General features: G+C 39.6%; 2 protein-coding genes across 6 annotated transcripts; both read left to right on the top strand.

The window, feature by feature from the left end:
- The first annotated feature begins 249 nt into the window (after nucleotides 1-249).
- Nucleotides 250-2,087, top strand: LOC120440404. Of its 5 annotated transcripts, none has more exons than XM_039612827.1 (5): nucleotides 250-391; nucleotides 802-1,109; nucleotides 1,187-1,234; nucleotides 1,345-1,455; nucleotides 1,562-2,087. In XM_039612827.1, exons 1-5 carry the CDS (start codon nucleotides 272-274, stop codon nucleotides 1,653-1,655), a joined length of 681 nt encoding a protein of 226 aa, XP_039468761.1. In that variant the 5' UTR covers nucleotides 250-271; the 3' UTR covers nucleotides 1,656-2,087. The 5 variants fall into 5 exon arrangements, with proteins under 5 accessions (XP_039468761.1, XP_039468762.1, XP_039468760.1 ...); XM_039612828.1 differs by having other exon boundaries at nucleotides 1,184-1,234; nucleotides 1,565-2,087; XM_039612826.1 differs by having other exon boundaries at nucleotides 1,184-1,234.
- A 173-nt stretch (nucleotides 2,088-2,260) lies between these two features.
- myorg (myogenesis regulating glycosidase (putative)) lies at nucleotides 2,261-9,066 on the top strand. The gene is made up of 3 exons (XM_031747848.2): nucleotides 2,261-2,403; nucleotides 4,350-4,728; nucleotides 4,881-9,066. The coding sequence occupies exons 2-3, from the start codon at nucleotides 4,466-4,468 to the stop codon at nucleotides 6,670-6,672; spliced, it is 2,055 nt and encodes a 684-aa protein (XP_031603708.1). The 5' UTR covers nucleotides 2,261-2,403; nucleotides 4,350-4,465; the 3' UTR covers nucleotides 6,673-9,066.
- The last annotated feature ends 4,607 nt before the right edge of the window (nucleotides 9,067-13,673 follow it).

Below are 13,673 nucleotides of genomic sequence, written 5' to 3'. Positions count from 1 at the left end.
TTGTTATATAAATACAGAATAAATAATATATAAATATGACAGTGAAATAGGTGGTATTCACACTCCAGGAACAATAATACCCCCCAAAATATTAGACAATATTTCCAAAAAACAAACAAACACACAGACAAAGGTAATAAAAAGAGGAGGTACATGTAAGGAGGGGTGGGGTGGAGTTAGCAGGTGTCAGGGGGAGGTGAGTGATGCTGCATGCTCCATTCAGGCAGACTGGATGTAAGCAGTGGAAAAGTAAGTAAGGCAGTCAGTGAAGATGGTTCCCCAACTATACATCACAGTGTACAATGAACAGTTCAGATCTCCAGGCACAGTGAAAAGAGCACAACTTCGACCGACCTCTGCCCACCGTAGGAACAACCCTCAGCCCCGGGCGGTAAGACACACAGCTTTCAATACTGCCTACGTGATCTGTGTGAATGACAGGCCGGGGTGATTGCTTGAAATTTTGGAATTTCTTTATTCTTTTTTTCAAAATGGTCTCCAAAATTAGAAGTTATACTATATCACCCTGGGTGATTCAGAAAATATGAAAAATATAGCTCATTTCAGGCAGACAGGATTATCTGAGGTAATTATACCTACTGCTCTATGCATTGTTTTTAATTTGGCTATATTAAAAAAGTGTCCTACTAATTGACTGGTTGTGCACATTTTTCTGTGAATCATAACAGCTGTATCCTATCTATTATGCAGAAATTTGTCCGTGCTTATTTATTCATCCAAGGATGAATAGAGTTAAGAAAATTTACATGTATGTGTCCCTTTTGTTCTTTGCCTCCCAAGGACTTTCTGTTTCCCAGGAGCCTTCAGTCAAACAATAGGTCAGCCCATGCACTTCTTCATCCCTTGCCCCCTGTGGACTTCGGCCGCCCTCTTTTCCCCCCTGTCAGACATTTTTCATTTCACGGTCCTGTTACAACTTGTTCTGACAGCTATCTAAATACAACCGACAAAACACAACACATGCCCCCTGTCAACCCATCAACAGTACAAGCCATGCCCTCTGCTGATAAACTGCAGAAACTACAACCGACTGAGCCTACCGCCAGCACTGACATCCACCTCAGCACTGCTTTGAAGAGCCCACATAGGTAAATATATTCTATATATTCCATCTATAGACCAGAGATAAATACTCGGTGATTTAGAGTGATTCTCTTTGCAGCAGACTGGGTTATCAAAAGCATGTCCATCCACTCTCAACACAACAGCTCAGGTAGGCAAATAACCTTTGGCCTGTTCTTATGGTCTCAGAGCTGATGAACATTATTGATTGATAATCTAGTAATTCTATAAAAAAAGCTGTTTTTTTCTTCATTTGAACAGGCAAAATACAGCTGCTCCGCTTCAAACAAGGGCCCAGACTCCTGCAGCTCCTCGCAGCTTTGCACGGACAAAATACCAGAGGTGCTGTTCTAACAGCAGCCGGGATAACAGGTGATTATTTAGTTGAATGTGATATATTGAAATATATCCCCCTTTTTGTTTTGATGCATTTAATAATAGCTGCTGATAATCTTTTTTCTCTCTTTTGGTTCCTCAGCAGTGGTTGCTACAGCTGTTTCCATGTGGTGAAGCCCTACCAAGCTGGACACTACATCATACACCCAGAGTTTGTGTCTGAAAGCCTTTATTAGGATTATTAGAGCTCTGGCTTCCAAGATGGTGATTTGGGGGCCCGAAGAGGTCCACAGAGAGCCTGAGGCTACTCTTCAGCAATTGTTAACTTTTCCTTAATTCTCTGTTAATTAACCCAGTGAGACAAGGTGTAAGAGTGAATCATGTAGGGTGTACAAGCACAGCTGTTATCTCACTGTGTAATGCAAGGAAACTTTTGCAGTTAAGTGCTCAATCGGTACCAAAGATCTTCTCATGAGATGATTTTGACGATCAAATGAGGCTCTGAGGCCCTAATGTGCTGTACGTGAGTTTTTGAAATTTGAATCTTCTGAGGAAAACGTGTGTCAATCTTTAAAAGGGAATCAGTACAATGATACAGTATGATGTCGTCTTCAACTACCAGAGCAAATGCAGTGAAAGAGTGTCACTGTCGATACAAATAAAGGAAGCATTTCCCTCACTTTGTTAAGGGTCTACTCCTCACTTCTGTATACACTGCACTTTTTTGGTAACTTTTAGGTTCATCGGGTTCTTTGTGAAGTATTACGTAATTTGCTCATGTCTATGCATGCAACACTGTCACATGCGCAGCAGAATGAGAAAACACAGAGCGCTGCTTTTCTGCTGAACTACATTTCCCAGGCGTTTATGGACGTGTGCAGGGCGGAGACCCAGCAGCACGCTTTGATTCCTTTCACGGGCTGTTTGTGTGAACAGAGGCAAACAAGTTGTACTTTGAGTCGACGGGGGGACTGCTGCTGATCGGTAGGCAAAAAAACCCAAAAACAAACTATAAATATAATTTAAAATCTAACAAACCGGAGAGAAAAGGGCAACAAGTGTGAGCGAAAATTATAGTGCACATGGATTACGTGTTATTTTTCTTCTTTCTCGCACCACCCACTAAGGCGCAAAACCAAAGACTCCTCTCTATACATCGACAGACTCAGACATGATTAGAAATACGATGTTGTTGTCTGTAGTGCACGATTTATGCACTTATTAAGAGACAGATATATAAGCAAGAACTACACAGCACACAACAGTCAATTTTGCACACGCGCACGAGCTTAGATTTAGACTCTGATGGAGGGTTTCTTTCTCATATGGCTGCTCTGATTTTATCAGCACTTCACTGTTTGTTTTTCCTCCATGTGATGGTAGATACTGAATCAGCTGAAATGGTGCATATGAGCCCTCTTGATAATACCTTAAACAAAAAAATGCAGTGGAAAGCTTTTAGAAGAACATGCTGTACTTGGAAACTTTGAGTTTGTTTGTGAGAAGCCGTTGAAACTGGAGCAGAAAGGATTGGCCAAATAATTTTTTAAAATTTTAGCCCCGTAAAACTAAGCAAAAATCATTTGGTCTACGCACACACGTGTATATTTGTAAGAAATGGAAAGATGTCACTGTGGCCTCTTGCACAGTTTTCCAGGATTGTGTGGATGAAACAATTAGTACTTCTTGGTGGAAAAAAAACTATTAATTGTTGAACAGAGTGTTGGTTTCAGCCAAATACGATCAATAGCAAATCACAAACTGCCATAGGTTAATTTCTTAAACCCACCCTTGTAGTTTTCCATTACAATAAAGAAGTGGAATAACTCCTACAAATGGTAAATCATCTTCTGACTTTCCTGGTAAATTTCCTAACTGGATCCAGCAGCTTGATTGAATCTCAGAGCTACCAGCAGTTAGTTCTCTGTTAATTAATGATAGGCTTATGTTATCACTACTGCTGTTGGGGGAAATCTATACCAAGGCTGGTTGAACACAGAATCGGTCAATTAGATTGCTAATTAATAGCCAGCATTTGTTTATTATCGACCCCTGCTGCCAAAGCAGAGCATGAGCATCAAGTGTAGTTAGGACTAGTGAGCATGCAGCCGAGTTGGAGAGGACTGAACTTCGCTCGATCGGCTGTGCATTCTTATCAGATCTCCTCTGATTAGTTAAAGCCACAATAACTAACATCAGCCATTAATTAGTTTACCCATAAGAGTTTCTGCCTTCCCTTCGCTGGGAGGTGCACTACAAATGGATCTCTGTCTTTTTTCTTTTTGTTAGACTTGTTTACTCGCTGTCAAACTTGCACCGAATGATGTGTGGGTTACTTGGAGTTTTGGTTTGTTGGGCTTGATAGAACACAATGTTTAGTATTCTTTACTTTCCTTCCTGACATTGGCAGAGGTTTAAGACCAAAATCCCCTTTTCTGCTTCTGTGCCTCCTTACATACAAATGAGTATTCTTTCAATTGAACTCATAGGTTAGAATTACTGCTGGGAACATCTACTTATTTTTTTTATGGGTAATTGGCAGTAGATTTGTTTGGTTAAATCTCAAACACATCTTTAAAGTTTACATCCTGACAGCCTAATACCTTTAAGTGCTGTGAAATCACTTTGTTCAGCAATGCAGAGCATGTAAGACAACGCAGGAAATGTAGTGGAGGCTTTGAACTGACAGGGAAACAAGAAGGACTGAGAGAACCGATGGGGCTGGGGTTGTTTTCCTGGAGGTCCTTTGATAGTTTTATTGGTATATTCTGACTGTTTGCTACTGAAAGAAACATGAATGCACTAAAACTCCTGCACATTTACCTTGTAAAGAATCAAAACAGTAATTGAAGTTTACTTTGTTGAAATCTACAAATATTGCATCGTCACCAATTTTTTTTTTAAAGACTGGTATATCGTTGTCATGGCAGGAAGAAAAACAGATGTGACAACCTTGCAAGTGTCAACCAGAAGAGGTTTCCTGTAAAACATATTGATGATCTGTGGAAAAGCTACTTTTGGATTTGCACATTGAACAGCGCAAATCATGTACCAAGTGGTGCCAGGCGGAGCGGGGGGCACAATTACAGATGTTATCCCCAAGCAGAAACTCAGCAAGGACACTCGACCCTTAGTTGGAGCTGGAGTAATCGGGCTGGTGCTGGTGATTGCAGCTGTGACTGCGTGGTGTTACTACATAGCCTCTTTACGCAAAGCGGAGCTGCTTAAGACTGAGCTGCTGGATCTGAATAAAGATGGCTACATCATCCGAAACCAGGGAGGGTCTATTGTTTTCAGAATGGATTTCAGGTTGGTATTTCAATTTGTTTTATTTATTTTTTTGCTATTTAAGTTTCCATATGCAGAAAAAAATGAGACCTTTTAGATGTACAAATCCTTTATTTTAAATGTTAGATTTGTGTAAAAAGAGAATGCATATAATTATTTTTTAATCTTGACAGGTCAGGAACCCTTGATTTAGATTCCTGCACTAAAGAAGGTGAGATTCTGAGCTGCGTCCGCACCACAGACAGAAAACTGATCTTTTTCATCGAGACAGTACGGCCCAAGGATACTGTCCAATGCTACCGTGTGCGCTGGGAGGAAGTGGTTCCTGACATTCCCGTAGAGCATGCAATGACATACAAGTTTGCACACTGGTATGGAGGCGCAGTGTCAGCAGTTCAGCACTGGCCTATTTCTATTTCTGGCCAACAGGCTCCAAAACCATTTGTTACTAGTGACATCTACTCGAATCGTGATGAGTTCGGTGGAATTTTAGAGAGTTACTGGATTTCATCTAATGCCACTGCCATCAAGATCAATAACTCTGTGCCCTTCCATTTGGGTTGGAATGACACAGAGAAGACCATGTACTTCCAAGCACGGTATAATGATAGTTCCTTTAAGCCAAACCCAGGGGAGATGCCATGTGCGGAACTTAGCTACAGAGTTTGTGTGGGATCGGATGTAACATCCATACACAAGTACATGGTCCGCAGATACTTCAACAAGCCAAACAAAGTGCCTGCCGAAGTTATGTTTCGCCATCCCAGTTGGTCAACATGGGCATTACATAAAACTGACATTGACCAAGAAAAGCTTTTGAAATATGCTGCGAACATTCGAAAGTATAACTTCAATTGTAGCCAAATAGAACTAGATGATGGCTATTCCCGTCGCTATGGGGACTTTGAGTTTGACCCGGTTAAGTTCCCCAATGCCTCCGCTATGTTTCATAAGCTGAAATCAGATGATTTTATGGTGTCTCTCTGGATTCACCCTTTTGTTAATCATGATTCAGAAAATTTCCACACCTGTGTAGAGAGGGGATTGTTTGTCCGAGAGCCTACAGGCCGACTGTCAGCCTTAGTGCGTTGGTGGAATGGCATTGGTGGCATCTTGGATTTCACAAACCCTGAAACCCGTGATTGGTTTGCCTCCCAGTTACGTTCACTGCGATCCAGGTATGGGGTGTCCTCTTTTAAATTTGAGGCAGGAGAGGCTAACTACTTACCATGGAAATTTAAGACTTTGGAATCCATTCGGGACCCGAGTATTTTCACAAGACGTTACACAGAAATGGCTAGCCTGTACAATGACAGAGCTGAAGCGCGCAGTGGTTACCAGTCCCAGAACATATCCTGCTTTTTCAGACCAATTGACAGAGACTCAGTTTGGGGCTATGAGTTGGGTCTCAAATCTGTTATTCCTGCAGTGCTCACCATCAGCATTCTGGGCTACCAGTTCATTTTACCAGATATGATTGGAGGGAATGCGTATGTGAACCGCACATATGGAAATCGTGGATTACCTGACCGAGAACTTTATATCCGCTGGTTGGAGCTATCAGCCTTCATGCCCTCTATGCAGTTTTCTATTCCACCGTGGGAATACGGCGATGATGTAGTTGAAATTGCTCGGAAATACACCGCCCTTCATGAAAGTCTTGTGGCACCAAGGGTCCTGGAGCTGGCCAGCGAGGTGCTGAGCACTGGGGACCCAATCATACGTCCAGTGTGGTGGATTGCCACAGGTGATGAGACAGCCTATAAAATTGACTCCCAGTTCCTGATTGGGGATGACCTCATGGTAGCCCCAGTTTTAGAGCCTGGAAAGCAAGAGAGAGACATCTACCTCCCAGCTGGCCATTGGAGAAGCTACAAGGGGGAGAGATTTGATATCAAGGAACCATTGCACCTCACAGACTATCCTGTAGACCTGGATGAAATTGCCTATTTTCTTTGGGTGTAGCAGCAGGTAAATAACAATCTTGATTATTTTACGCTCCAATTTGCTTGTGGGACAAGCTTCACAAGTCCTCTTTTATCGATGGATGGATGGATGGATGGATGGATGGATGTTATATGGACAGATTTGTGGGGGAGGAATGTTTTTTTTATAGGAATTAAAATTTTAACAGCACATTACTTTACAAATGTGAACATTGTCACTCAAAAACATTTAAAACCTCATCATAGCTGATTTAATTTTTCCCAATTTGATTTAAACTAATAATTAAAGCATTGCCTTTAGTATTTTATGGTATAAATAATCATAGCTTAGTGTAATTTAAACTGAAATCATGTAACTTCTGGTGTCTGGCGGAAATGGTAAAATGTGATAGACACCGATCTTTTATGTTTGTATGCTTGCAATATTAGCCAACAATGGCCACCATAAGCTACTTGTCTTACCAGATCTAGCAAGACTAACGTGCCAAACCACTTATCATTTTACAGTAATGAAGGTATGTTTTAAAACTCATTAGTTAAGCATATTATTATTTGTGTCTGTAAGATTTTTAAAACTATCTGTGTTGCTTTAAGCCACATACTTGAGACATCTGTTAAAAAGGGGAATTACTAACTGTGAAAGAAGTTAGGCTTAATTGCCAGTGAATGCTATAAAGTTGTTATAGATTTGAGCCTCACAGCACTTTGAATTTCAGCTTAAGCCAAACAGACTGTGGTGGGAGGATGACTGAAGGGGTGTCGTTATTGGATACTTCTCAGGAAGTCATCTTTAATGCTTCATTCATTAGAATCAGTGCTTGAGGTTTAATCATTACAAAGTGCACATGCTCTCACTAATGCAACACCAAGTCGTGTAACTGCTCTTAGACAAAAAGGAGACTCCTTTTATTAAGCTTTGAATGTTGTCCTTTCTGACTCAGGTAATGGTTTTCTCAGGCTGTTTGAAGTATCTCGCAGCTCTTTTAATGATCTTTGCTAAGCTTGAATGCAGCTAAAAAACCAGTAATACTTTCATGTCTTATGCGGTGTTTGCCACGTCCAAAATAATAAGCAATTCTGTAGCATTTTTTGGTATAATTTTAAAATTTAGAAATGATAGGTGCTAGTATAATTTCTTAATTACTTGTAATGCTACAATGATTTTATTTGTAATCTTGGTTTGTGTGATTAATTTAACGGCAGTGATGTGACCGTTATTAATTACTACTTGCAAAGTGATTATTAGATTTTTTTATGCATTTATTACAGCCCTATTTTAAAAGAAATGTCAATACAGAGTGAAGAGAATAAAAGAAGAGAATGTTATTATTTGCTAATTACTTTAAGCCCATATTTAATTGGAGGTGGTAGAATGACACTTCTTTAAACTAATTGGACCAAAAATGTTGTTATTGTATCAATTAATGCACATTATCTCTGCTATTCAAAGAAGAAAAAAAAATATTAAGCAAGATCCACACACATCACTACTTTCTCAAGGTGCAAGTTCATTTAAAATGAATGAAGACAAGTGAAAAACCGTCCTGTATTCTTGCCAGTCAAAATTGTACTCATTTGCTCATTAGCAGGGCGCAGTTTAAACGACATTTTACTCAATGCTGAACACTGCACACAGTTTTCTGGGCAACATATGGTTTTTATTTTAATTTTATTATTATTATTATTATTTTAAAGGAAGGCCTTGACTATTTCAGTAAGATCATGGGGAGTCCTGGTGCTAAACTGGCCTGCCTATACTGGAGACCAAGGTGTTGAGCAGCTGAAATTATACGTCAGGGGAAAAAAAAGAGAAAACATTTTGCTTTTAATTTACATCATCATTTGGTCTTCTGAGTTCAAGAAACAGGGTTGAAAAAAGAAGTTGCTTAAAACTATTGCTCAACTGTTAATTTTAAAAAAAATGTATACAACTCACAGGGCGCAATTTTATATAAATGCATCTTGCAGTAATATAAATATTACACAACATCTGAACTTTTCTGGAAATGGGGATGTATTGATTGTGAGGTCATATTTTTGATGCGTAAATGGGTTGAAGTGTAACATTAATGCTGAACATGACGTCTTTGCTCCTCAGGCTTTTCTAGGAATTTTTTCACTATGTAGCTACAAATGTCGATTTATTTATTTTTTTCCCCACCACAGTTACAGATCAAAGTGTATCTTGTAATATCATGTATGCTTTTATCAAGAGGTGAAACGGATATTGATCTTCTCATCAAACTAGAATACGTTAAGTAACATATTCCTCCGACTGGCATATCGAAGGCTATCCAAGAACCCAAGCTTGTTATTGGTTTTGTCTGTTTCATTGTCATTTGTTTTAAATTTTGACATAAATTCTAAAACCTTGAAAATTGAATAAATGGATAAATCAACTTTAATGATGTTCCTTTTTGCCTTCCTGTGCATTGATTTAAATATTCTCATGGTTTCTGTTTTCGACCCATTATGAGTTCATGCTGAACTTTTGCCTTTTGAAATGTAGCTTCTGTGTTGACATCCACTGAATTTTGTTTTTGCCTTTTGACATCACAGCTGTTCTACCTATTTATAGCTGTTCTCACTTAGCATCTGGGCCAGGCCAGTCTCTAAGGCTATTTCTGTCTAAGATCATCTTGCCACATAACAAGACTGAAAGCTGAATCTTTGACTGAAGGTTTTTTCTTACCCAGTGTAAGAGGCAGCATATCCAATGCCAGTTTGCATGAATGTACAGCACTGTGTAAAATTCTTGAGCCATTCCTCATTTATTTATATTTTGCTTCCAAGGAGTCAGACTCGTTTTCAGTCTGGTCCTTGTGACTGTTCACTGGAATATATTTTTGTTTGTTAAGCCACTTGATTCTTATAATTCTGACTTATAATCATTCAAGCACAAAAAAGCACATAACTCAAGGGATGCACCCAGTGTTCACTACACAGACAACTTGGCATGAACCAAAAAACAAAACCTTTTTTAAATTGTAGCTTTAGGCACTTAGTTGCTACAGCTTGTTGCAGAAAAACAGAATTTATGCCCATTTCTTTTGTTGAATGTATGAAAAATGCCAAAGATAACACATGCTGACAGGCATAAAATAAATTTTTTGCAACAAGAAGGTGGTTCCAAAAAAAAAGAAGCAACTGGCCTAAAAAGTTAGAGCAGATGAACACTGTCTAAAAATCATGTCCTTAAGAAATAGGAAAAGAATCCAGACCTTACACACGACATGAGAGATGCATCTGGCCCTTGAATTGATCCATCTGCTTTTTACTGAAGGCTCATCAGAAATGGTCTCAGTTTAAGGGTGGCTGTCAAGAAGCCATCCTTAAGCAAGTGGAACAGAGAGAAAAGGCTGAGGCATGGTAAATTACACAAAAACTGGGCTGAAAACCAGTGGCAGCAAATCTGATGCAGTGATGGATCACAATATGAAAATTGTCAGTATGTATGGAGTGGGTCAGAAGATGTACAGCAGTTAGTGTCTGCAGAGCAACAACAGAACAACTGCTCTGTCATGGTTTTGGACTGCAGTTCAACCAGTGGTCTCAGGATCTTGGCAAAACTGATGCAGAAAAGTACTGCCAGATTTTGATCCACCATGCGACACCATCTGGATAGTATCTAATTGGCAGCAGCTTAAAACTTGACAATGATCCCAAACACACTGACTGTACAGTAAAAGCATACCTGGATAGATAAATTGTCCTCCCCAGAGCCTGGACGTCAACATTTTGACGCAGTGTGGAATAATTTTGACAGGAAACAGAACAAAAGGCAGCCAACATCCAAAGAAGAGCTTTGAATGTCCTTCAAGAAGTATGGAGAACTATTTCTGAAGACTGCTTACCAAAAAGTTTAGCTAGAAGAGTTCAGGCTGTGTTGAAGAAAGGTGGTGCAAACTCTGTTTTTACTTATAGAAATAGAAGTGAAGGATGGCTCTAGACTTTTGCACAATAATACTTTAAAGAATCCAGGCTTGTCATATTTTGTGCTTGAAGACCTTTTGCATGAAATATGCAATAACATTTTAAAAAAAAAAATCAATATTAAATTGTTAGATATACCTGACAGTTTTTTTTTAATCCCCCAAGAATGCACATCTGACTTTTTACACACAAAATAAATAAAATGTTAAGGATACAAGCATGGAAGAAAAATAATGTGAAATTTAGGTCAGTAAGCTGACCATGCAATCAGCAAGCCAGTAACAACCTATAACCTCTTCTGAGTCTGCAATACATGAAAACTAATGTGCTGATCAGTTCAATATTGAAAGAGACACCCTTGAGGGACTTTTCCAACTTTTTGAAACCTGCTCATCATGGGGCAATAATGACAAGGTGATGAAACCATTCTGCGGGTTATTTGGAGGCTGTGTTCAGATCAATAAATCATCAGGTGGTTCATGATGTGAGGCCAGAGAGCAAGTGATATAAAAGTGTATGACTAGACACCAAGAATAAGAAAGATAAACTTACTACACTGTGAGATAGAAGCCACAATATTTATTACAATTACGGCATAAAACACGACTGCTCTTTCTGAGTTCAAACAGTCTGGCATCTCCATTCCTCATAGCTAGAGTCGATCTTTCATATGTTTTGGGAATTTATTCCATTTCACAACAGCGGGATATGCTTCAGAACTACTTCGCTTTATTTGCCAATGTCTCATCTGTCTTCAAAATTGATCTGGACTTGCAGCCTGTGCAGGGAGGACATACATTCATTGATTAGCTGTCTGTGTGCTCCCTGGATCAATATTATTTGTCAGTGTTCTTTCTACAATCATATTGTTTGGCTGTGCCTATCTTTTCATAGACTGAACAATAATTTATGTAAGATCTTTAGGAGCTTTAGGACCATCTGAGAGATTTCTGGGAGAAAGGTTGGAAAAGGACAAAAGGATTAGAAGTGGAGATGCTTGTATGCAGAAGAAATACCAGTTTAATAAATTATCTTAAGACTTAGTTCAGTGTATGGAAGCATACCTTTTAAGGTTTCCAAAAGCTGTGTGTTTATATATTTTTAAAGATACTTAAATGTTGTTGTTCACTGTATTTTAATGCGTTAAAAACAAAAGGAAACAGATTTAAATAAAACAAGTTCTCTTAAGAGCTTTTAATCAAGTTTCTTCTGACAATAAAAAGAAATCAGACGTGAAGTCTGTTTAGGCCATGTGGTGCTGCGGTTGCCCAGAAGGGTGCAGTGTAGCTTCACTGATGATACCTTTTGCTGACATGTCAGTGGACCATGGTCCAGATGTTGCACCCATACACACGCACACACACACACACACACACACACACAAGCGTTTGCACACATAAGCAGACGTGCGCGCACACATACAACGAGAAGGACACAAAACTGGCAGAGCCCTCCCCCTCTTCCTTCTCCACCTGTGAGCCCACCTGTGTGTCCATCTGCAGAGGAGAGACGCCAGTTGTTCTGGTTAGGAGCCAGTGTGTCTCAAGTACCTTCCCATATCCTCTATAAGACTTCAGTGAGTGTGTCTGCTCTCTGTCCTACGCAGCAAAGCGCATACTATTCATTATAGAGTGCGCTCTGTGTATTAAATCAAAAACATTGCTCTCTCACAGAAAAACCTAATATTTATAAAATGTTAGACATTCCTTGGGTTATTACATCCAGTTGTTGAGGAAATCTGGCAACAAGGACATTACGCGAAGTACAATTAAGTTGGAAAATTGGCTTTTTTCCCCAGAAATGTTTGCATATATTGTTGAAATTTTATTATTCGACTTACTTTTAATTAACCGCTGCAAAAAAAGTAATTAATGAATCTGTATGTTTTATACATTTCTAAATAAGGTCACCCATTCACAAAAATAATTTTAGGCGAGCGTACTTTGTCTGAATTATTGTCAGATCACCCGTAGTAACCGAACTGTGGAGGTGACAGTGACAAATAAGCCTCACTTTTATTAAAAAAGCGTTCGGGCTCCTTGGAGCTAAATGTGGAATGAGCATTTATCGTAGATGACCACAGGGGAAATAAAACCTCATGGCCATCTCTTGTGTGAAGTGAGAATCTTTGTCCTTAACCCAAGATTTTCTCTCCGTAACTAGAATGACCTCGCATCTGGTGTTGCCACGGCTTGTCTGACAGGAATATGTCTGTCCTCGCTAGGTAACAAATGAACCCAACACCCCAGAGACTGGTCTCGCATCTGTTTATCTTTTTCACCTGTCTGTTCGATGCACTGCGTCAGGCTGACACTCCTCTGCAGCCTTTGTCGATTTCAGAGCATGCCTCTGGCATTACAGGGACATAGTCAGTGCTGATAGCAAGATTTGTCAGCTTGTGGGTTGATGTGATAGTAGAGCACAGCGTGCAAGACCAATTATGTATTGAATAACTTTAATAAGTTAATATACTTCATGGCACTTCCTTTTTTTCTGCTTTCTTTGGGATTTGTGTTACGCACTGAATCAATAGTTGACAGACCAGTAACCATTGAGCATATAAAACAAACAACTGACAACACCTTTAGCTTCAGAATATTGATAAATAGCGTTTTAGCAGTGTTCTGAAAAAATACATTAAGCGACTAATGGAATATTCCTATATTTTAGTATACTGTAATTAATTATTGTGTAATATATGTAAAAAATAGTGACAGCATTGTAGGGACTCTTTAAGATGTAATTAAGGAGTTAGGTGAAGACAGCCGACAGGGCACCTCCTCTGTGCCTCGGTGGGGGTAAGAGGTGGAATGAATTGTCTAGCACGGCAGAACGTATGCGTTATTGAAACACTGAGTCGCCGCTGCAGCCTTGCACAAGTTTGTTTGATTGATACTGTTTTAGCACACTCATGTCCCCTCGTGCTCATGGGGTTTACCTGGGAAGAAACCAGGGGAGTGGGAAAGGTGCTTAGGTGGCTCATCTAGGTTTTGGAGGAAAATTGGTGCCATCCATCAAATACTGCATTTAACAAATGCTAACGCAGGCCTGACCAACAAAGGATTCATATATGAGGCAGCGAACTGG

Source organism: Oreochromis aureus, linkage group 5 (genome assembly GCF_013358895.1).
Source record: "Oreochromis aureus strain Israel breed Guangdong linkage group 5, ZZ_aureus, whole genome shotgun sequence".
Taxonomy (NCBI): Eukaryota; Metazoa; Chordata; class Actinopteri; order Cichliformes; family Cichlidae; genus Oreochromis; species Oreochromis aureus.
Note: the sequence above shows the minus strand (reverse complement) of the source record. Positions and strands in the feature narration are given on the sequence as shown.